Source organism: Musa acuminata, chromosome BXJ3-5 (assembly GCF_036884655.1).
Source record: "Musa acuminata AAA Group cultivar baxijiao chromosome BXJ3-5, Cavendish_Baxijiao_AAA, whole genome shotgun sequence".
Taxonomy (NCBI): Eukaryota; Viridiplantae; Streptophyta; class Magnoliopsida; order Zingiberales; family Musaceae; genus Musa; species Musa acuminata.
Genome location: NC_088353.1, coordinates 5605000 through 5629660, shown reverse-complemented (window position 1 = coordinate 5629660; position 24661 = coordinate 5605000). Strand labels below are relative to the sequence as shown.

General features: G+C 36.5%; 1 protein-coding gene across 16 annotated transcripts; it reads left to right on the top strand.

Annotated features, from left to right (window-relative positions):
- The first annotated feature begins 650 nt into the window (after positions 1-650).
- On the top strand, positions 651-24661 carry LOC135638762 (sterol 3-beta-glucosyltransferase UGT80A2-like). 16 transcript variants are annotated; one of them, XM_065152125.1, is made up of 16 exons: positions 651-863; positions 2598-2779; positions 5321-5557; positions 6339-6450; positions 6536-6706; positions 8511-8574; positions 8757-8814; positions 9295-9471; positions 10291-10422; positions 16127-16229; positions 16316-16392; positions 18208-18255; positions 18368-18517; positions 18957-22869; positions 23881-24060; positions 24259-24661. In XM_065152125.1, the coding sequence occupies exons 1-14, from the start codon at positions 800-802 to the stop codon at positions 19233-19235; spliced, it is 1854 nt and encodes a 617-aa protein (XP_065008197.1). In that variant the 5' UTR covers positions 651-799; the 3' UTR covers positions 19236-22869; positions 23881-24060; positions 24259-24661. The 16 variants fall into 16 exon arrangements, with proteins under 16 accessions (XP_065008197.1, XP_065008196.1, XP_065008195.1 ...); XM_065152124.1 differs by lacking the exons at positions 9295-9471; positions 10291-10422 and having other exon boundaries at positions 653-863; positions 18957-19117; positions 21489-21598; positions 22735-22869; XM_065152123.1 differs by lacking the exons at positions 9295-9471; positions 10291-10422 and having other exon boundaries at positions 653-863; positions 18957-19117; positions 21489-21598; positions 22553-22869.

The following is a 24661-nucleotide window of genomic DNA, read 5'->3' as shown; positions in this document are numbered from 1 at the left end:
TTTGACCTTCTGCTATAAAGCACAATACTGCATTTGTCTTCCTTTTTATTGATAATTCATTTGTCTTCCTTTTTTGTTGATGTTGCATTTGTCTGCCTTTTTATTGATCATGCATTTATCTTTCATATATATATATATATATATATATATATATATATATATCATGTGCATGTTGATAGATACCTTCTTATGTTTATCACCAAGAAGGTAGGCTAATAACTCAAGAGAATAGTATTAATCCAGGCCTCTAATAGGAATTCACATAGGCTTAGGGAAGAACTCATAGAAGGATCTTGTGTTTGAGGGAATTTTCGATTCAGGAATACCGTCCTTTAATTTTGTAGTATCTGAATAAGTGTTTTCTTTTAATAGAATTGTTTTTTTATTTTTTATTTTTTAAATGACGAACTCAAATTCCAAGTAAGAGTGCCTCAGACAGCACGAATTCTCAGAGGCCCATCAGAACCGTCCATTGTTTCATCAGACGGATGATTGAGATCAAAAGAAACGATCGAAGGATATAGACTGGCCCAGCAAATAGACACGTCAGTTTAAGAAACCCAAGTCCGTTTTTGAAATGGGTGCACCAATCTTGAAGAGATGCTTTCCCATTTAGATAATCCATATTTCATATTCGTAAGTGGCGGTTGGTGATTGCTATACTCGGAGGCTAAAGGCATCATTACATAGCGCCGATTCCCACTCGCTCTCACTATTTCTTGGCGAGCACCGTATTCCCGATGCCCCACTCCCTCTTCGTTCCTCTCACCGGTGCTTCTCAATTTTGAGGCGTTTAATAATGGCGGAGAACAGCAACAGCATGGGGGAGAGCGACAAAGATGGATCCGCCTCCTCTCCCGCGGGTAATTTTCGCGACCCTTTCTTCTTCTTGGTTGGGTTCGTATTCGCGGGTTGTGGTGCCCCGTGATTTCGTACTGTTGTCTATGCCGATGGGGTGTTTGAATGATTGATTTCTTCATGGAGTTCCACCGGCGTGTTTATGTCGCTGCGTTCTTTGATACTCGGGTGTTTCTGATGTAACCGATGTGACAACGGGAGGTTCTAATTAGTTCGAGGGTCTGATTTCGGAGTTTGGTATCAGTTACTCTGATGGGTTTTGAGGCGTCACGAGTGATTTAGGAAGAGGAATGAAATCTAGCGGTTCCGGATAGATAGGTAATTTACGGCGGTGGTGTCTCCCGTATCGATTAGAGGGCTCGTAACTAACTGGGAATTGTCCGAGAACGACCCTATTGTAGCGAATAACAAGATTTGGGAAACAGTATTTTCTAAACATGTAGAAATATCTAGTCACCGAACACTGGCTTTAGTCGTAGCGCTGGATTTCTGCTGGTGCTAGATTGACAAGAGTCGCTGAAAATTTTTCTTTAGATGGAGTGCGATTTTTAATTGCCAAGAAAATGTTGTTGACCTAAAAAACATTCTAAAGAGCAGAACTTATCAAGCGGTGATCGTTGATCGGTTCTTTGGTTATTTCCCTTTTTTAATCATGGTCTTTGTCCAGATCAGAGATGATTTTTTTTATATTAGTACACTTAGAATAACATCTTCCAGCTGGTACCATCACGCGCAAGACAGGTTGTTTTGACTTGATTGAACCATCATCAGCTTTTCAGTGAGTTTAGGTTCTTCCTTTGTAAGTTTTCTTTTGAACAAATGTGACAAGTTATCATTTTCCTTGTACGAAGATTATTCTCATTAGTTACCAACCAGGTAGTATAGAACTGAGATCTGCTACTGATATATTTGTGAATATAAAGATTGTGTGATTTGCTAAAATTTCATAGAGAGAAAATATGTATGTTTTAACAAGAGAGTCCTCATGACTATTATGGTTAACCTTGGTCGAATGTGTCATAGGTAGTGGTAGTGGTGCTCTCCATCTTGGCTAACTTCAATTATGTCCTTTTAATGTGGAGCATCGGTAGTGTATCTGTTTGAACAAAATTTATTTTATGATTGTTCTATATTTTCTGACTTCTATAGATAAAGTTACTTATTGGGATGTGCTCTCTGTTCAGAGACTAAACTTGTGTTTTTTTACATTAGTGGTTCCAGGGCAACCCATACGGAAAATAGAAAAAAAAGTCTTTTTTTCTATTTTAATTCATTTCATTTACAAATTTTTTGATGTATTCAGTCTTCAAGTGTGGAAACCACAGGACTAGAAGTGGTAGGATTGATTTTCATAATTATAATTAAAGTGAAGTATGTCGAAAGTTTTTTTGAATACTGCCATGCCAAGTTGAAAATAAATGTCCAATAGCAAGTTTCCTTTCATGCACTATGTTCGATATCAAGAAAAAGTGGTTCTGTGTTCAAGGGGGACTCATTTTCTGATGAAGAAATGGAAATGCCACTTTGTAAATTTCTTACTTCTTGGTGCCAAATTGCAACATCTTGATTATTCCTCTTTTGATTTGTTAAAAAATGCTGAGCTACCGATGAATGATACTGCAGTATGTAGACCACCACATTTGCTAATGCATAGTAGCTCCTTTTGTACAGCTTGAGAAGTGGAAAATATATTTTTAATACTGTGATGTGGCATCTAAATTCTCTTTCTGTTGTTTCAGTCGAGAGAAATCTTCCTAGGGCAAGCACAATGCCTAAAGGGACAAAATATGCTGAAAAATCAGAGACTTCCTCAGAAGGACCAAATCTAGAAAGGTCCAAAACTGAGAAACATGGGCAAAATAGTCCACATGATGACCCAACAGCCCAATTATTTGACGACAAGATTCCTGACAAACAAAAGGTTTGACCCTCTTGGCCTTCCTTATTTCCTGGGATGTATTAATATTTATATTATAGGATATTTTTTTAGTATAGCTTTTGATTGCTGAGAGATTATTCTTATTGTGCATCGCTCTTTACATGAACAGTTTTAAGTTTTATTACTCTAGTTAACCACGACCTTGTTTGGCATGTTTGCTGCTTTAAAAAAATAAATGAAGCAGAAATTTTGAGGGGTACCCTAGGTCCATCTTCTCAGTTAGAATAGAAGAAGATGCAGCGCTTTAGCAATTGGTGAGAGACTATGTTGGTGTTATGCTTAAATGTGGATTTTAGATCTGCTGCCTGTAGACGAATTAGATCGATGGTTGGTTATTATAATTTTAGTTCTTAAATGTGTCAACAAGACTGATGAATTTTAATTTATATTGCTGAATTCTGTCCTGTAATTATAAGCCACAGAATATTTACTTTGATTTATGATTTGAAGTAGAGTAAAGATTTTAAAGGACAGCAGAAAAGAAGACGGGAGGAAGGATTGGATGACTGCTGTCCATTTTTAGCTGGTTAGTGAGCCATATCATCTTCCCAGATATTCAATGTATTTGTTCTCTTAAGAGACTGTTCATCATGGTTATTAATTTTGGATAGTGACTTCAAAACTTAGAAGCCACATGTAACATAGTTAACAGTCGAAAGCTCCTATGCATGATTATCCACCACAAGAAGCCTTTAATTCAAAATTTTCTATTTGAATTTTGGTTATGTGGGTCTTTTCCTGCCATTTAGCTCTGTCAAGAGTAATTTCTCTTTGAATAGTAAGATGTCATTTCCTTAAATTTTTAATAATTTCTTTGGTCTTACTCAAAATTTACGACACCTTGACTTAATTATTTGAACACCTCCTTTCTGGTGTGTTATGTCTAGTCACATTGAACATATTGCAGGGGCTTATGTTAGTAAGTTCTCTGTCCTTGTTATGCAGCTTTTGCTTGCGAAACACTCTGTTCTGTGATGCTGATAATAAGTTTGCAATAAGAAGACTTCAGAGTGTGCTAATGGGAGCTTGAGAAGGGCCGAGAAATATGTTCCAAGCATGATGGAATGCTGATCACTGCTTTAGGCCACAATATAACCATTGACAATCTGGACATGAGCTTCTTTAAGGAAAAAGTGAAAGTTTCCAGTACAAATTGACTTATAATTGCCACTTGATTTATGAAAACTTGCATATTCAAAATTGGAACAAAAATTTCCATAACGTATGATGTTGTTATAAGTTGTTACTTACAAATTTCCCGAGATGATGGACCCTTTTGCATATAGAACAATCTAGATGGAAGCCAAGTACTTTTGAAGGATTGGTGGATGGTGGCCAACATAGGCTTAGGGCATGTCTCTAAATGAAGCCAAATATGCACAATGACAGAAAGGATCAAACCAACAATGGGAAAACAAAAGTCATTGTAGCATGAAAGTATGGCATTTTTTGCAGCTATGTAGGTTATAGCAGCCAACAATGGGAAATCAATGCCATCATAGCTAGATGTTGATACACAAATAAAGATTGATGACCAACTGAGAAAAATAGATTGGAAATGGATTGGTTTTAAAATTTATAGACATGATGGAGAACTAACCTATTATTCATTGTGTGGTTAAGCATATTTAATGATAAGAGAACAGACAGTAAGTTCATCCATGAAGATAGATCATGAACTGGACTTTAGATGCACCCCAAATCAAGGATTAATTTCCTCGGGGTAGAATAAAAAGGGAAAAATCTAATTTACTAGGCATTAAAACCAAAGGGTAGAATAAATAGTTAACGCTTAATTTGTTTCTTCTATCATGTATTGTTTCTCCTCTTCTTTGGTGGTCAAACTGGAATGAGACCACTGAGCCACGTAGGAGAGAAGTGAAGCACTAGCGAGATACCAATTCGACGAAACTCTGATGTGGCAAGTTTCATTTATTCCTCCCCTTTCATATCCACTTCTCCACTTCTTTGATGAATATGCTACAGTAGGAACACTTGAGTTTTAATGGAGTATTGTGGCAAGATAAACCCAGGTTCTAAACTGAAGAAGCCTAAAAGCCCATAACCAAAGCTTATAACTAATTGATTTTAGACACTGAACTGGACTGGTTGGTACTCATCCATCTGAAATGAGAGAGGGAAAGAAAAGAAAAAAGAAGAGATAGAAGAAAAATATAAATCAATTTATGCTTGTTGCTCGTTAAATTCTGAGAACTTCATTTTTGCATGCCAAATGGTACATTTTGCTCAAATGGGTAGTGGGCAATGAGAATTTTATTTTTGCTCTGAATTATTCCTTCTAACTAAAAGCTGGGTGGTCCCAGCTACTTGGCTTAAGCTGAATAAGTTCAGTTCCTTTACTAGTTTTGTCCTTATACTGTATGACATTGCAATGTTATGTTTTTGTCATCAAGGAAAGCTTGCATCATGTTGTCTTTGTAAGGGAATCTTTTCAGTTATATTGGGCTTTTTTGTTATCTATTTTTATGGTTTTTCTTTTAATTTTATATGATGCGGATGAAGACGTTAAATCAAATAGCTACAGTGAAGGATGATGGGACTGTTGTGGTAGATGTTCCAAGCAATTTTGAAACCAAATCAATAAATTTGAGATCTGAGAATATATATGGTGAAGCAGTTGATGAAGAGCCAGTAGATTTGCCTGATCTACAGTATCGACCTCCGATGCAAATAGTCATTCTTATTGTTGGGACACGAGGTGATGTGCAACCATTTGTTGCTATTGGAAAACTTTTGCAGGTTAGTTAATTTGTGATGTATTCTTCTGTATTACTAAATCCTAACAATTACCATCGGTCTAATTTTGGATTTGTAACTTAGTTCAGGCAGTGTTTAGTAAGTAGATTTACTTCATATTTTTTATTAAGAAATTTTCCAATTTAAATTTCGGAAGTGCCTAGTAAGATTTATCAACGTTTGTTGTATCACCCAAGTCGGTATGGTGCGGATGGTATGGATTGGTCTAACTGACAACCGAGAAACGGATTGCTTGAGTCCTTGTTGACACGCCTGAACGTATCATTTGTCGGTACACTGGTATAAGCCTGGTACATACAGATCTAACAAATCTCCGAGACGGATCCAGTACCCGAAATGGTGCCCCCTGAGATTTATAGTCATTTTTATTTAACACTCTGGAACTTTGTTAATTGTTTGTGCATGGTTTTAATTTTTCTTCTTATGCATCGTTGGTCTCATCAAAAGTTCCTAGTTTTATACATCTTGATCCAGTATTTTGAGTATCCCATTTGGGCATTTGAGACATGGGAGAAATAAAAAATATTTTTGTCCTATTAGAACAAAGGCTAAGAATACTTGTCAGCATTGTCCTTCATGTTTGTCTAGTCAGCATTGTCTTTTGATATTGGACATCATTTCCTTATGCGCAGACATTTGATTTTCATTACTTTCAGAAGGCAGTATTATTGATTTATATGTATTTCATTTTTTCAGCATTTAGCCTCTTTGGACATTGTGTTCCACATGACTGCCCCATGATTATGAAATAAGTTTCTTTCAGGCCTATGGTCATCGTGTTAGGCTGGCAACTCATGCAAATTTCAGGGAATTTGTTTTAACTGCTGGCTTGGAGTTTTATCCTCTAGGTGGAGATCCAAAAATTCTTGCTGAATGTATGTGAATAATTTAGTTAGTTATTAAATGTGTTTGACAAATGTATTTCCGGATAGTTCAGCTCATGGATTGGTACTTTTTCAGATATGGTTAAGAATAAAGGTTTCTTACCTTCTGCACCATCGGAGATACCTATCCAACGGAAACAGATTAAAGAAATTATATTTTCCTTGCTTTCAGCCTGTAAGGATCCTGATATTGGCACCGATGTTCCGTTCAAAGTCGATGCTATAATTGCAAATCCACCCGCATATGGTTAGAATCTAAACTTCTATACTATTAGCTGAAAGTAGATTTTTTATCTTTTCCTCTCTTGGTCTTGATTTTAGCAGATTAAGATATGTCAGCATCTATTGTTTAGCCTCCAAGAACAGTAAGAAAGTAATATATAATACACTACATAATCTTATGTTTTTTTTTGTTTGTGCATTATATCATTATATTACACAAGGTTTGCAATTATGGGCCATGGTTAGACCGATTCGAGTCTGGTCCATTCCAGCATACCAACATACGGTGTGCTAAAACATACTTTGGTATTGATGGGGGAGGGAGAGAAACAAAGGAAGAAAGAAGAAGAGGAAGAGGAAGCCGAGGATGAAGAGGTGTACTAGGAGTTGGTGACGGGCGCATGGGTGGTGGCGAGCAGAGGGTGACAAGCAGACATGGGAGTAGCGATGGGTGAAGACGTGAGAGTCACAATGCACAAGCCAAGCCCTAGTGTAGGGTTAAAGTTAAAAGAGAAAATAATAATAATAATATAATTATACTGAACCAGATCGGGCCACCCTATTTGGGCTGGTCCGCATACTGGTTGGTGGTCGGACCGATAAAAACCAGTTGAACTATACCAAACCGGTGATATTGCAATATATGATATTACAGTCATTATTTATGGTGCTACATCAAGCGACAAATAGTATGTTGTCTTATGGGCAGGGTAGATCCATGAATTATATGCAGGCGGCCATTCTAGTGAATCAATAATTATTGGCAACAATTCAACATCCTAAGAGAGTGATATGTTTTGGCATATCTCAGACCAAAATGAAGGAAAAATAATTTAACAAACGAATGGAGTACATGGGCCATATGAAGTGGAAATAAGTCTAGGATAACTGAGGGAAGGATTTATTTAAAATAATGAAATTCCACACCAATATCATACTCGCACAGACAAACAGGCTTTCACCTCTCCGATAAACTGAAAAAGGCCGACTAAGACAAAGTACTCATTGCACTTAATAATGGCCCCCAGGATACCAAATTCTCAACTTTTCTGGTTTGTTGCCTGAGATATCATTGGCTTATTTGGTATATCTTGAACAGGATCATTGGGTAAGAGCTGCTGCTTAGGCTCTCTGTTGCAAACAATGTATATACCAACTGATTCATGCTGGTCTTTTGAGGGTGGCATTATGGGGTTTGCTGCCAAGGCATATGCCTAGGCACAGGAACAGGCCTATGCAATGTAATAAAATCTAATGATATCATCGCAACATGGTTGGAAAAAGGTACACGTGTTAAGCATTAAGGGTATTCTGTTACCAGGACTAATTCAAAATTAAAATCACATAAGCTTTACGTCTCTTTGACATCAAGGTAAAAGTTGTGATGTGATCTACTGCTGGACATCAGTGGAGTTTTTAACAGGATATGATCACTTTGCTTTTTTTACCTATTTTGGTCTTAGAAAAAAGCTGAGTATTTAAGAATGAACCTTGATCATTTTATTCAGATCCAGCAAAGCCTGAAGTTAAACATAGTTCCTCCTACTGCTGAGCACCATATAACTTCACTAGTCACCTCCTTGTATTTCATGTGCTACATTTGTGTGGTTAGTTAAATTACTTGCTTTCTCAATCTGCCTTGATAGCACAAGATGTTTATTGCTCGTCTCTACTTGTATATGGTTATAGTGGTTTAATAGATACTATAAACAGACTGCATTGAGTTTATGCTCATGTTTCGTCATTTCCATAAGGACTTATTTTTTTTTTGTTTTATATCCCTGAGGAATGATGATTCTGACTATCGACCTGGATGACTGCATGTTCAGGGCATACACATGTGGCTGAGGCGCTAAAAGTACCAATTCACATTTTTTTTACAATGCCATGGACGTGAGATCTTATTTCCCTTTTTCATTCTTTGTGTATTAGCATATGGTGGTTTACATTATGGCTATGTTTGAAGTTGGTTTTAGTAAAAGTAGGTAACTTGCAAATCTATATGCACTGCCTGTTATTACCTTAACCTAAGAGCTGAAGTGTGCCTGATGTGACATTTTCTTTCACATTTTCAGACCAACTAGTGAATTTCCACATCCTCTTTCCCGTGTCAAGCAATCTGTTGGATATAGAGTAAGAGAAATATATTTTGCTCTCCTATTGTTTCATTTGTTATATTTTCTGTATTAAATTAAAGAGTGGTTAACATTTTCTGTTTAACCTAGTTAAGATCTTGATGTTATTGTGTAAAATTCTAAGCTAATGTGAAAGTTCTTTCTTTGTGCTTTGATGCCAGCTTAGTTTCTATCATTACCTATCTCGGCAGTATACTGCATGATGTCATAATAATGGCCTATGGTTTTTTTTTTCTACCTATAGCTTATATTCTGAAGCCATTGAATCAATTTTCGTGCTTTTATCTGGTCTTGCTTTTTAGTATAATCTTGAGTTGTATGTAGTTAATGACCTTCTTCTTCATATATTTTACTATTGGTACTCTCTTCTCATTGATATAATTCTAAATAGTTTATTTCCTTTGTTTTATTCCTTGATCTTTGTAGATTTCACCTGACTTTAATTTTACTTAATTATGATTTTTGTCTTCTTTTGCAGCTCTCGTATCAGATTGTTGATTCTGTGATTTGGCTTGGAATATGCGACATGATAAATGATTTTAGGAAACAAAAATTAAAGCTGCAACCTGTGACTTATTTAAGTGGTGTACAGACTTCTGCCTCTGACATACCTTATGGGTATATCTGGAGTCCCCATCTTGTTCCAAAACCAAAAGGTTATTTTTTGAACTTAGTGATCATTGTTTAAACATATACTTTGAGTATAGATGTTAACTCTGTGACTGGCTCATGAACTGGGCAATTTCTCCTGGTCTAGTCTGAAATCGAGCTTACCACACTGGCATACCGGGCAATAAGCTGACTGGTAGCCTGTTGTACCAAACAGTAAGTCTATCATCTGATACTTGCTTCTCCATGGTCCATCGCTGCCGCCTTCCCACCATGCTGTTGCTCCTCCATTTGTTCGTTTGTGTAAGGGCCTCTCCTAAACTACTTGCATGCATTGTGATCTCTTCTCTACTGCATGCACACTCCTCTTCCTTCTTTTGCCTCCTCTTGCTCTCACTCTTGTTCTAGGTTCATCCTCCTTCTCTTCCTCTTTATTATGCTCTGCTCGTCTATATGGTACCAAACGGTATCAACCGTTGATACATTTATCGGTACCAATATCGTGCCAATCTGACCATCAGTTGTTATGGATACCAACTGAGACTTTAATTCTTGGATGTATGATGACAACATAAAATTTATCCAACTATAAGAGGTCAGCTTGTAGTTGCATGTAAATGTATTTTCATAATTTTTGTCAGAAAAGAAATGATGGCACCAATTTCTGTTGTTTTTTTTTTTGTTCTTGAATTGGTATAATAAATTAAGTTGCATTAGCTTTTCACGTTATAGACAACAAGAGCGTTAGTCATAACTCTTTTTTTATATATTCATAAACTGACCTTTCTGAAAGAATTTTTACATTTTTGATATTTGGTGTATGGAAAAGTGTAAGCTTCAATTGTTTTGTGTGGTTACTATTTGCGATTGGGGACTCAAAATTGATGTGGTTGGATTTTGTTTCCTTGACCTTGCATCAAATTATGAACCGCCAGAGTCACTTGTAGATTGGCTGAATGCTGGTGAAAAGCCTGTTTATATTGGGTTTGGTAGCCTTGTAAGTTCATTTTGCTATTATGATGTTGGTCACCCTTTCCGCAAATGATCTTTCATTGGCTCTCCATAGCTTCTGCAAAGTATCATTGCAGCCATATTGAATTTATTTTCTTTCACATTTGTTGACTGTTGCCTTTATAGTTTTTTATTTCTTCTCTTAAAGCTTATTAGTACTCTAACTGGTTATTTGTTAATAGGCACTAGTTTGTACTACATAATTATTCTACCACTATAGATTGCAATTGCACGTCTTTTTCTCAAATATGTTGTATGAGCTTTTATATATAAAGATTGGTTCCTTACCTTTTACTAGGCATCCTGGTTTCAGATCACATCACTGTTATAGTTGGTTTCAGGAATTGTCTACCACATATTTGAGAAATCTAGAGTGGTTCTTTACTTCTTTTGATGTGTGAAATGTTTCTTAAATCCTCCTTAAAAGATACTCGCAATGGCATTCCCCTTCTGTCTTCTAGGTTAATTACTAGTTATTACTGACATAAATAAGTCTCAATGTGCATATCTGCTGCAAATTCTTATATCAAAAGCTGAGTTGTCTGATGGGGTGCCCAGGTTAGACCTTGATGATCCTGTGCCAAAACGTGCTGAAGAAATTTATTTTGCAAAATTATCAGTTATATAAATTGTCTCTTCAGTATTTGTATGGAACATATAGGAATTAATATGGAAAATTGGAAGTAATCTTTCTATTCACTGAGGGTTACAAGAACCCTCCAAGATCCTACATTCGCATGATCCTCATTCACTAGAGCTCATCCTTTTGGCAGATATCAGTTGAATTATCTACACACCGTCACGCATGATAATTACTGCTATACGAACGCTTTTATCTTATTGACTAAGAGTGCATTTGGGAACATATTTGAAATGTGCATTGATGGTATAATGCACGTTTCAAATATGTATTGATGTTTGGTAAATTTTTTGAAATCATATTTGGTCTGAATGCTGTATTGCAAATATTCAAATGTTGATGCTACCTCGGGGTAGCATCGACAAAGGCAGCATCGCATGCAACATTTGTGGGATGCTAATGTAACTTTTCAAATTCCTAAAATCCACTATGACATTATATAAAATTACATAATGGCCAATATAATTTAGTGAGAAACCAACATGATTTATATCTTTTATAAGATGAAATTTTATTTATTTATTTTCGAAGGTTTTTTTACATTCATTTATATGATTATATTATTTATTTATTATATATCCGGGCCATATGAAATCTTTTGTAAGATTACAGACATTTATTTATTTACTTATTAATTTAAATAAAAATATGTATTTCCTTTTGAATAACTATTAAAAATATTAAAAGGATAAATTTGTCTATAGTATTCAATGAACTTTTGAAATATAATTTTACCAAAAAATAGTTATGTCAATGCATATTTAAAATATAATTTTTATCTGTTGTTTACTAAACTGTATTCTAGAGTTGCATATTCTAAAGTTCTAAACAGTATTCTCTAAATGCACATTAAAAATATAAATATGTTCTCAAATGCAACCTAAGTCAGTGTTACTATTTTTTTTATGCTAATGTATTACATTTTCTCGGTCAATATGTTATATGCCACAAGGACATAAATATTGGAGTATATGTTAAATAATTATGTCGGACTCTTGTAGTTTAGCTTGTAATAATTCGGTTCTGAGTTTTACTGTTTGTCAGGAGAATGAGTTGCAACCTAACCTATTTATCTTGTAATCTAGATAGACTTCGACCATAATCACTAATAATCTTCTGTTTGATAATGACACTCAGCTTTTAAGGATTTGTTTATTCTGAAATGAGACCTGGAATTAGCGTTGAGAGAACAGAAGGAAAGGAAAAAAAATTGGTTTTATTTAGTTTCCTTTTTGTAGCTAGTTTATTGAGCATCATGTAAGGATTTGTTTATTTTTGGATAGACATAGAATTAGCATTGGGAGAACAGAAGGGCTTACACTGCAGGAATAATTTTATTATGATTTCAAACATCTTCTCATTGATATAATTCTAAATAGTTTATTTCCTTTGTTTTATTCCTTGATCTTTGTAGATTTCACCTGACTTTAATTTTACTTAATTATGATTTTTGTCTTCTTTTGCAGCTCTCGTATCAGATTGTTGATTCTGTGATTTGGCTTGGAATATGCGACATGATAAATGATTTTAGGAAACAAAAATTAAAGCTGCAACCTGTGACTTATTTAAGTGGTGTACAGACTTCTGCCTCTGACATACCTTATGGGTATATCTGGAGTCCCCATCTTGTTCCAAAACCAAAAGGTTATTTTTTGAACTTAGTGATCATTGTTTAAACATATACTTTGAGTATAGATGTTAACTCTGTGACTGGCTCATGAACTGGGCAATTTCTCCTGGTCTAGTCTGAAATCGAGCTTACCACACTGGCATACCGGGCAATAAGCTGACTGGTAGCCTGTTGTACCAAACAGTAAGTCTATCATCTGATACTTGCTTCTCCATGGTCCATCGCTGCCGCCTTCCCACCATGCTGTTGCTCCTCCATTTGTTCGTTTGTGTAAGGGCCTCTCCTAAACTACTTGCATGCATTGTGATCTCTTCTCTACTGCATGCACACTCCTCTTCCTTCTTTTGCCTCCTCTTGCTCTCACTCTTGTTCTAGGTTCATCCTCCTTCTCTTCCTCTTTATTATGCTCTGCTCGTCTATATGGTACCAAACGGTATCAACCAAGGTTCGCCGTACCGTACCGTACCAGCGTTTCGACCCGGGCTCGGTACCGGTACGGTACGGTATACCGCTCGGTACACCCAGGTGTACCGAGCGATACACTCACGCGTACCGAGCACTGTACACTGCTACAGTGCTACTGTACACTGCTACAGTGTCGGTGCGGTACGGAGCGGTCCGCGTACCGCTGGCCTGTCGGACCGGTACGTACCGCCCGTACCGGGCGGTACAGTCCGGTACGGCAAACCTTGGTATCAACCGTTGATACATTTATCGGTACCAATATCGTGCCAATCTGACCATCAGTTGTTATGGATACCAACTGAGACTTTAATTCTTGGATGTATGATGACAACATAAAATTTATCCAACTATAAGAGGTCAGCTTGTAGTTGCATGTAAATGTATTTTCATAATTTTTGTCAGAAAAGAAATGATGGCACCAATTTCTGTTGTTTTTTTTTTTTGTTCTTGAATTGGTATAATAAATTAAGTTGCATTAGCTTTTCACGTTATAGACAACAAGAGCGTTAGTCATAACTCTTTTTTTATATATTCATAAACTGACCTTTCTGAAATAATTTTTACATTTTTGATATTTGGTGTATGGAAAAGTGTAAGCTTCAATTGTTTTGTGTGGTTACTATTTGCGATTGGGGACCCAAAATTGATGTGGTTGGATTTTGTTTCCTTGACCTTGCATCAAATTATGAACCGCCAGAGTCACTTGTAGATTGGCTGAATGCTAGTGAAAAGCCTGTTTATATTGGGTTTGGTAGCCTTGTAAGTTCATTTTGCTATTATGATGTTGGTCACCCTTTCCGCAAATGATCTTTCATTGGCTCTCCATAGCTTCTGCAAAGTATCATTACAGCCATATTGAATTTATTTTCTTTCACATTTGTTGACTGTCGTAATTTTCTATCATTGTTTCAAATATGTATTGATGTTTGGTAAATTTTTTGAAATCATATTTGGTCTGAATGCTGTATTGCAAATTGCGACAGTCAACAAATGTGAAAGAAAATAAATTCAATATGGCTGCAATGATACTTTGCAGAAGCTATGGAGAGCCAATGAAAGATCATTTGCGGAAAGGGTGACCAACATCATAATAGCAAAATGAACTTACAAGGCTACCAAACCCAATATAAACAGGCTTTTCACCAGCATTCAGCCAATCTACAAGTGACTCTGGCGGTTCATAATTTGATGCAACGTCAAGGAAACAAAATCCAACCACATCAATTTTGGGTCCCCAATCGCAAATAGTAACCACACAAAACAATTGAAGCTTACACTTTTCCATACACCAAATATCAAAAATGTAAAAATTCTTTCAGAAAGGTCAGTTTATGAATATATAAAAAAAGAGTTATGACTAACGCTCTTGTTGTCTATAACGTGAAAAGCTAATGCAGCTTAATTTATTATACCAATTCAAGAACAAAAAAAAAAAACAACAGAAATTGGTGCCATCATTTCTTTTCTGACAAAAATTATGAAAATACATTTACATGCAACTACAAGCTGACCTCTTATAGTTGGATAAATTTTATGTTGTCATCATACATCCAAGAATTAAAGTCTCAGTTGGTATCCATAACAACTGATGGTCAGAATGGCACGATATTGGTACCGATAAATGTATCAACGGTTGATACCGTTTGGTACCATATAGACGAGCAGAGCATAATAAAGAGGAAGAGAAGGAGGATGAACCTAGAACAAGAGTGAGAGCAAGAGGAGGCAAAAGAAGGAAGAGGAGTGTGCATGCAGTAGAGAAGAGATCACAATGCATGCAAGCAGTTTAGGAGAGGCCCTTACACAAACGAACAAATGGAGGAGCAACAGCATGGTGGGAAGGCGGCAGCGATGGACCATGGAGAAGCAAGTATCAGATGATAGACTTACTGTTTGGTACAACAGGCTACCAGTCAGCTTATTGCCCGGTATGCCAGTGTGGTAAGCTCGATTTCAGATTAGACCAGGAGAAATTGTCCAGTTCATGAGCCAGTCACAGAGTTAACATCTATACTCAAAGTATATGTTTAAACAATGATCACTAAGTTCAAAAAATAACCTTTTGGTTTTGGAACAAGATGGGGACTCCAGATATACCCATAAGGTATGTCAGAGGCAGAAGTCTGTACACCACTTAAATAAGTCACAGGTTGCAGCTTTAATTTTTGTTTCCTAAAATCATTTATCATGTTGCATATTCCAAGCCAAATCACAGAATCAACAATCTGATACGAGAGCTGCAAAAGAAGACAAAAATCATAATTAAGTAAAATTAAAATCAGGTGAAATCTACAAAGATCATGGAATAAAACAAAGGAAATAAACTATTTAGAATTATATCAATGAGAAGATGTTTGAAATCATAATAGAACTTTTTTTTTCTTGGAAAAAAATAACATGTAATTTTCTGCAAGCATTACTATCAGAAAGAGCAATTTATCTTTTGCTCCTTCAATTTTACAGCACAAAAAATAACATGTAATTTTCTACAAGCATTACTATCAGAAAGAGCAATTTATCTTTTGCTCCTTCAATTTATCTACACACTGGCATGTTAAGGTCATTTGACAAAATTTTAACGAGAGAAGGTATATTTTTCCTTCTAAAACACTTTGACCCCAGCCATTCTACCTTGCGTTAAAACCAAATTTGCTGCTTGATTATAATCCCTGTAACATTAAGAGAACATTACAATTTTAACTTTGACAAATTTTAAATAGAGTAATCCTTCTCTAGCAACAGGAGCTTCACATTGCAGTGCATATTACACATACCTCAGATCCTGTGTGCCTCCTAGACCTCATGCATATAAGATGTTTTAGCAAATTTAGTTGTTCAACTTGACTATTTGAATTTTGTTGTGGTCATAACTCTATAGGATTTAATATCATCAATGTCTATGCCCTCCTAGTATCGGTACTCATTCTTATTTTAAACTTTTGTGTAAATTTGTAGCCTGTTCAAGAACCTGGAAAAATGACAAAGATTATTGTGGAGGCACAAAAAATTACTGGTCAAAGAGGCATCATCAATAAGGGCTGGGGTGGCCTTGGAAATTGTGAGCGTATTGTTTATATGACAGTTCTTTTTTCTCTTTGTTGCTTATCCTTCTGAGATATTTTATAGAAGGATGTTATTTTTCAGTGGCAGAACCCAAGGATTACGTGTACCTGCTGGATAATGTTCCCCATGACTGGTTATTCCCGCAGTGTAAGGCAGTGGTAAGCCATGCAACTTGACACTTTTGATTTGCTGATGCTACTTTTTGTTGCAGTGTTACTCCAAGATCTTCTATGACATATGAAGAAAATTTCAATATAGAGTTCAGGTACCTGCTATAGCAGGAATCATAGGGTACATATTAGTTGAGCATTGGCTCAAGTCTCTTGAAATAAAGAGGATCCAATCAGTGTTTTCAAAAGGTGCTTCGGCGAGGTGTGGCTCGAGCACCTTGCAAAACCTTCAGGCGAGATGTTTCGATGAAGTGCTGCTTAGGCGCTCGCCTGAGCCCTAGTGTCGAGCGCCTCTGGCGAGTGCCCAAGTGAAGTTGGGTTGGAGTTTGAGTATGGTTCTATGGAATGAGCAAGTCAAACCCACCCTCCCGAGAGACAAACCCAAAGTGAAACCATAACACAAAACCCGCCCCCCCTTGGAAACAAACCTGAAGTGAAACCCTACATCTGTCGCCGCTGCCTTCATCCGTAGCTTTGTCCGCCTCCCTCTCCTTCCCCCACCTTCCTCAATAGTCGTCGGTTACTCCTCTTCTCAATTCCCTCTTTAGAACTGTTTAGCGTTGGTTAAAACTGTTTAGCATCATATTGATCCACTCTTTAGAACTCTTTAACACTAATTATAACTCTTTTAGCACTATATTGCAAGGTTCGCAATACCGTACCGTGCCGGTGTTTTGACCTGGGCTTGGTACGGTACAGTACGGTGTACCGAGCAGTACACCCAGGTGTACCAAGCGGTACACTTGATTTCAGTCCATTAAACCCTCTGAAAATACCTGAAAAAAAAAATTAGGATAGGGTTTTCAGTCCGTTACTGCTATAGTGCGGTAACGGTCGAAATCGATCGTTATCGAGTTGTACCGGGCGGTAACGGTCGAAATCGACCGTTACCGAGTAGTGCCGGGCGGTAACGGTCGAAATTTCGACCATTACCACCCGATAATACCCCGTATCGTCCGATACGGGGTTTTTTTTAACGTACCGCCCGGTAGCGGGCGGTCATGTACCGATAGCCTGTCGGACCGGTACGTACCGCTCGTACCGAGCGATACAATTCGATATTGCAGACCTTGCTATATTGACTCACTCTTTAGAACTGTTTAGCACTGGTTAGAAACTTGTTTAGCATAATTCTCCATTAGTAGAAACTAGATTGTGTCATTTTTATTTTTAGGATCATATTTATCGATCATAATATATAATTTTTAAAATTTAATATTCTTGAGCGCCTTACTTCGTTCGGGCAGGCGCTTAGGCATGCACCAAGAGCTTTTAAAAATACTAGATCCAATGTGGACCTACAACATTGTTTGTTGATTGATAGTGGTGAAAATAAATTGATCAACTATTCAGTTGAACAATTTTAGTAATATTGATATTGTAGTATTATTCAAGTTTTTGAACTATCGCTTTTAGCTTCTCTCAATCTTCCACCAGTATGTTTTTTTCTTTCCGTCAACTAAACACCTTATATAATTGAAAAACATTAATCGAGGGAATATTGTTTTATGACTACTTAATCCAAAATCTCCAAAGCTGCTTAAATATGTGAAGCTTTAGTGATTTACTTATGTGATTGGCTTTGCTATTCCTTTCTGAAAAAATAATATTTTTTGGAATGAGACAAATGAGTGAGACCCGATATATCAAATTTGCTCATTTGCTGCTGTTTCATTGTATGCTTTACAACTAGACATGATTGGTCTCACTGCCAACAACAGAGCTAGATGTCCTAATGGCATGTTGATGAATGCCAGCAACACTTCATATTTGAACTGATTTTTATCTTTTGTATATTTTCAGGTGCATCATGGTGGTGCTGGAACAACAGCCGCTGGGCTTAGGGCTGCTGTATCACTTCTAACTTGCTTTCTCTGTCTTGCTTTCTTTTTCTTTTTTCTCATATTAGAGACCGTAAAATTTGCTTATGTAGATACTTGTCTACATAACGTTGGTTTTGTAGTGCCCAACTACTATTGTACCTTTCTTTGGTGACCAACCTTTTTGGGGAGAACGAGTGCATGCCAGGGGACTGGGACCCCCACCTATCCCTGTTGATCAATTTTCACTAGAAAAATTGGTTGATGCAATAATGTTCATGATGACACCGAAGGTTAGTAATCGGCCTTTCCAAATGTCATATGATTATTTTGATATTTGTGCTTGGTGAGAACATGATAAGACAAAACATATGACCATGATTTGTGGTAAAAGACAATGGTGGCTAGTAGGAGAACCAGATGCGAGAGATAACTACCAATTACAATACAGTGGTGAGGCTTCTGAAAAATGCAGGAGTTGTCAGAGATGTTCTTTTACAATTGCAATGAGAACCAGATGTTCTTTTACAATTAGGACTCTACTTCGTTTCATTGGAAATGTTGCTCCTACAAAACTCGTTGCAGAATGTATCCAAAACCTGCAGCGATTGGATTATGTGTTTCTGTGAACTTTCAAACAGCAATATTTATTATTGGAAACCTTAGTTTTGGTGAATCAATCATTTAGTCTCCTTTTGTAGTCTAATGTATGTGGATTTTGCAAATTTATAGGTGAAAGAAAATGCTGTCCAACTAGCCAAAGCCATGGAAACGGAGGATGGTGTTTCTGGAGCTGTTAAAGCATTTCTAAAGCATCTTCCTCCAAAAATCTCACCTCAAGTTACACCTGAACCGTCAAGCTTCGTGGATTTCTTGGTTGCTCCTATTAGAAGGTGTTTTTTTTCACCTCAAGTTACATTCTGTGCATTTTATGTTGTTAAAGAAAGGCATTTATGGTGGAACATATATCTATATGCTAGAGTACATATATCTTACCCTACCAGTTATTAATCATCCCATGCCATCCCACGTGCTGGCTTTAATTTTACGCCATAATGTACACGTCCTGGCCATTCCGGTTCGTGGAATTCCTCGACCCCTCGGCTTTCCCATAGAGCAAGCGACAGTGGATCCCACGAGAGTCACTACCGTTGTGCTGCTGCCACGCCATCGCGTCACAGGCTAAACATAAAGGCCTAAAGCAATGAGAACCGGTGCATTTTGTCATGGGCGGAACGGGACAGCAATACACGAGAGTTGGTGGTGGGTTGGTTTAATTGTCAACGGAAGAAGACAGAGAAAGAGAAGATTCCTTCACTTTTAATTTAATTAATTGCTCGATCAAAGAAGTCTGTCGAAAAGTGACCCAACACAGGTCAAGTCACAATTAAGAGACACCCCAACCTTTGTTTTCACGCATTGCTTTGTACTAAAGTGCGGTGTTGATTGTGCACATCACGGATGATTATAAATTTTTTATCAGGCCTCCTGTTTGTTTAAACAACCAACTCCAACAATTACATCAAAAATCATACTCTTAATGAAATTAAGTTTCCTCATATTTCTTTTCATATCACTAATGGTAATTATCTAACATCTTTTTATAGGTTTTCTTATCACCTGCTCGTATCATCATAAAATATTCTGTAACACCCTTGATTAGTCCCACATTGAAAGTGTTACAACATTTTGGTCAATGGTTTGGACCAAACGAAATTGATAGGTCAATTAGCCCATTAGATATGAAGATATCAAGCCTTTGAGTGAGGGTGATTATAACACCCCTGATTAGTCCCATATTGAAAGTTCATCAAACCCTTATAAGCTAATCTTAATCTTGCTCACTTTCAATGTAGAACTAATAAGAGGTGTTACCCACTTTCGATGTGGGACTAATCAAGGGTGTTACATATTCTTTCTCATATGAACCTCTATCTAAATTATTCACTAATATATATTTTTTAATATAATTTCTCTATTCTTTAAATAAATAAATCAGGAAAGAATTTTGTAAAGAAGGGAAAATATAGACAGGTCATTTTAGTCATCAACCAAATTGACAATGAGAGTCGTCCCCCTTAAGATCGAGCAAGGATTTTATTAATCCTCCTTATTGATATCTCTTGGGAAAACCTTGACATTAACAATTAGTCAAAGGATTTTATTAGAATTGTTCAAAGGGTGGATAAACTCGTGAGGCATCACAACAAACCCAAATTGTTTGGACCAATTGGGAGGTAATAACTAATTAATCACACGATATTAGTTTTCTATACATACAATGCACGAGCACATACAAAAATACATATCTCTAAGCTTCAAGTCTCGCAACTATCAAATGAATGATTTAACGTGGCTAAGCGAATGACATTTTCTGCTTATTATGATTGCATCCATTCTATGATCTATCTATATTATTGATCTTATCGAATTGTCCATGATCATATCATATCTAATATTTTCTTCATACTATTTATAATAAACTTTATGTTTTTTACCTACATGATATATTTCATCATCAAACCGTCAATTATACAATAACCTCGTCTATATGATAAAAAAAAGAAAATCAAGATAGCATCACCACTAAATCAATAGGATCATTGATTTAGTGGTGATGCTATCTTCATCTTAATTGTCCTCATGGAGAGCAAACAAATAATCCAAGGTGATGATTTTGTGGTTATCCTTTTGTGTGTTCATTTATGGTTAACCTCAATATTCTTATCTATTTTGGTGATTCAGATATGATGAGGAAAATAAAGTTGCATGAACTTTCAGCTTTGTATGCTAGATAGGTTATAATGATAAATTATTTGTTTTCATTCTTGTGCTACTTAATGCTCCTATTGATGGATCTTCCTGTACTGGTGCAAATTCAGCATTCATGCTTGAGAAGTGATATTGCTTTAGCTTTGGGCTATATCGTAAGAATTGCATTAAGCAAGCATTTGATTAAAGTTAATATGACTTATGAAGCAGAAATTATGTCTGTCCTATTCTTTGTCGTTTTTCATTGGACCTCCTCTTGTTAGCTGCTAAAGAACTTGCTCCCAATTTCTCTGATTAGTATCTCACTTTACTGAGTAGAAACACTTATGGTGATTGGAAGTCCATAGTCAAGACTGCAGGTAAGATTTAGTATTGTTGCACCTGTGGAACCAATCTGTAAGATCTTTGCTTTTATGTTGCTTACATCTATCTATTCATACTTGAGCCATACTTCTGTTATGCTGCTATAACTTGGAGTCTATTTTTTTGTAGAGTGCATGAAATGGAGATGATGTCAGTGGGTCTTTCATGGTATATAAGCAATTAGGCCATACAAAAGCATCATTAACAAGTACAGAGGGTTATAATCCCAACTATTTGGGGTGAGCTACATGAATGAATCCTTTTCATTTATTTCTAATAACAGTGATATCCTAGTGCATGTTCTAATTTGTATTGCGTGAAAATCCATCTTCTAAATTATGGCAATGTATTTAATGGCTATTAGATGACAAACACGCTATTCCTTCTTCTCCTTGATTGATATTCATGCTCGGGAGAATAGAATGTGACATGCACTGGTGGTGTTGTTATGTACATGGAACTTTAAGAAGAACCTTTTTCCCCATTTTCTTGTTATTTCCAATATTGATTTAACATAGTCACGATGTTTACGTTGCGATGGAATGTTATCAAGCAATTAGGCAAGCTTGATTCTCTTAGCCTATTTCTGTGAATTTTGGCATTTTGTACTGTTTAGGTCCTGATACATGTTATAAAATTCTCCTTCTGTTTCGTTTCATATCTGTTTCTTGTACTGTTTAAGTCCTGATACATTTTGTACTATTTCTAGGTATTTCCAATATCTGTTTGTTCGTATCAGACTCGTAGTTTGTGACTTCGATAAGTTCTATTTTCTCGTAGCTTGTTCTTGTTAAAGATCCAAACTGTTGGTGGAAAATTAGACTGCCAAAAGTCGTGGATCATGTCTATGATCTTCCTTTTGTTCCATTACTTTTTCTTCTGATTGAGCAAACTTTTACTCCATAGACTATGAACGTCCTGAAAGCCACATGCCATTGTGCAGTTGCACAAACATTTCACAAGATTAGTGGGAAATAGTATCATAGCTTACTCTCTCTTATTTCAATAGCTGACTTGAATCTACAGCCACATGGGATTTACTTAAAATTGTCTTCAGTGAAAAACCTTAAGAGATTAAGGTGACTTTCCGGGATACCCTGCATGTTTTATCAAATATAATATGAATTTATAAGTAGCAAAAGGATGATTCTTCATTTCCTTGAAATGCAATGGTCTATTCTTGGAATTAACAGTGAAGAGTGGGTTTTCCCTTCGTATCTGTCCATTCTAAGGGGCAGGACACTCTGTTTCTTCTGTTCTCTCACATCAGGTAACCATGCTAAACCACTATTAAACATCAACTTGTCCCAGTAAATTCCTATACTGTATAAAAGAGGCTAAACCTCCAAGAAGACTTGTTTGTTTCTTGGTGCAGATCATGAAGTCACTATGAACCAGAGCATGTCTTTATGAGTAGTCCTTGATTTGCTTAGTGCAGTTTGAGACTTCACCCCCAGTTCAAGGTGCTCAGTTGATGGTGAACGCTTGGAACAGGTGTCCTGATTTTTTGGTAAGGTTTGCTTTAATCCAACTCTTGTTTTGCAATTAATTTACATTGCATCGTTACAGTTCGTCCATTTTGCATGTGTATGTGTGCATATAGTGGTGAAGTGACGAAGGCAGGAATCTATTTTTACGGCATCTTGCAACCATCTTGTAGTTATTGGTTTGTCTTTTTCTTTTTGTCGATCATAAAATTGGGATTATGGTGGACCTTAAACGGGCCATATACTTGAATAGGTCAAATCCGTTGAGACCCGAGAAGGTCCAAACAGGCCGAGGGATCAGTCCATGATCATATACTTAGGCATTTACCACATAATATTTGTTTTCTTTCTTTATTGTTTTTGGCCTACTGAATGTAATTAGTTTTCAGTGTCAACTGGAGCAACTAATGTTCTATGGAAATCCAGGTCAAACTCTGTGGTATCAGTCCAAAAAGGCACATTCGGAAGTCAAGATCTATTTAAAAAAACACAATAAAAGGAAAAAAGGGATATATGACAAGAAATGACAAGGTAAGAAAGGGATCTATTGGAATAAAAAAGAAAAAAAATATTTTTTTAATGTTTCTCTTGCCATTAAAGAAGACAATGATCTATTTTTCACAGTGACTTAAAATACCCAAAGATATCTGACAAGGTAATTTAATTAAACGGATTCACATGCACTGTTACTGTTCTTGTCCCCATGAACTCATGGTTTGCAAAGGAGTTAATTGTTAAGTATCAGGGTGTTAATTGTTGACCAAGATAGTCATGTAAACAAATAAATGCAATATCATCTAACAATTTATCTATCTATATAAATCTTTGCATGAAACATTGTCCATATATTTTGCACTTCAGGTTCACATGGTTCTATTAGTTTTCTCTCCAGCATTTATACATCAGTTCAGATTTGATAATCTAAAATGAAGTGAGAAATATGCTCATCATCATCAACATCATCATCAGACGACCTATCCAATCTATTCTATTATTGGCTGTCTCCTTCAACTTTTGTTCATCATCATGTGCAGGTTGAATAGACATCACCTTTTGTAGTTTGGCATCAACATGATAGCCAATTCCCACACAGGTGTCTTTCATGCTCAAAGTACCTGACAACTGTTTGACAACTGTTGTGGATCTTCCCTGGGAACAATCCCGTCGACAAATATCCACATTGGCAAGAATCTGCATGAGCCACTTGGAGATCTGTATGTATTCTTCTCTTTTTTATGGATGTTGCATGATTCTGCTGAGAACGATAAAGTCACCAAGATGAGTTGTAGCATCATTTAGAGCATGTCAATACATTTTGGCATCATTTTGTTTCATCTTGAGAAGGTTTTTCAGAGCAATCCAAAGGCTGTTCCCTTTACTTTTCTCTTACGTCATATTTGTTCTGATGACAGGTAGATGTAGATGGAGGACATGTAGGTTAGCTTTCTGTCATCAGCCTCCAGAAGAGTGGAGGATGAGACTTGTTCCAAATGGTCCAAGGTCCGCAAGGAGGTCAAGCCCAATGGCTGTAGGAAGATGTAGGGCTGGGTCACGTTCAGACTTGAAGCAAGAAAGAAGGAGCTCAGAGCTCCCTTCTCTGCAGGACGAAGATGTAAATGCTGGATCCTACTGATTCATATCCAAGTCAATTATGGCCAACAAGTCTTGGATTCTTGTGAAAATTCTTGTGTCAGAAACCTCATGGTGTTCCCCCACCTAACATTATTTTTGTTGTTTTTCTGTACTCTGACATGTGCATTATCTTCTTCAACATTCAAAGATCAGATCCTGAGAGTACAAAACTTTTCAGTATTA

Coding starts and splice junctions, on each gene's coding strand:
- LOC135638762 (XM_065152125.1), top strand. CDS start 800: ATGGCGGAGAACAGCAACAGCATGGGGGAGAGCGACAAAGATGGATCC. Junction 8,575..8,756: donor TTTTTTACAATGCCATGGAC/GTGAGATCTTAT, acceptor TCACATTTTCAG/ACCAACTAGTGAATTTCCAC. Junction 9,472..10,290: donor ATCTTGTTCCAAAACCAAAA/GGTTATTTTTTG, acceptor GTTACTATTTGC/GATTGGGGACTCAAAATTGA.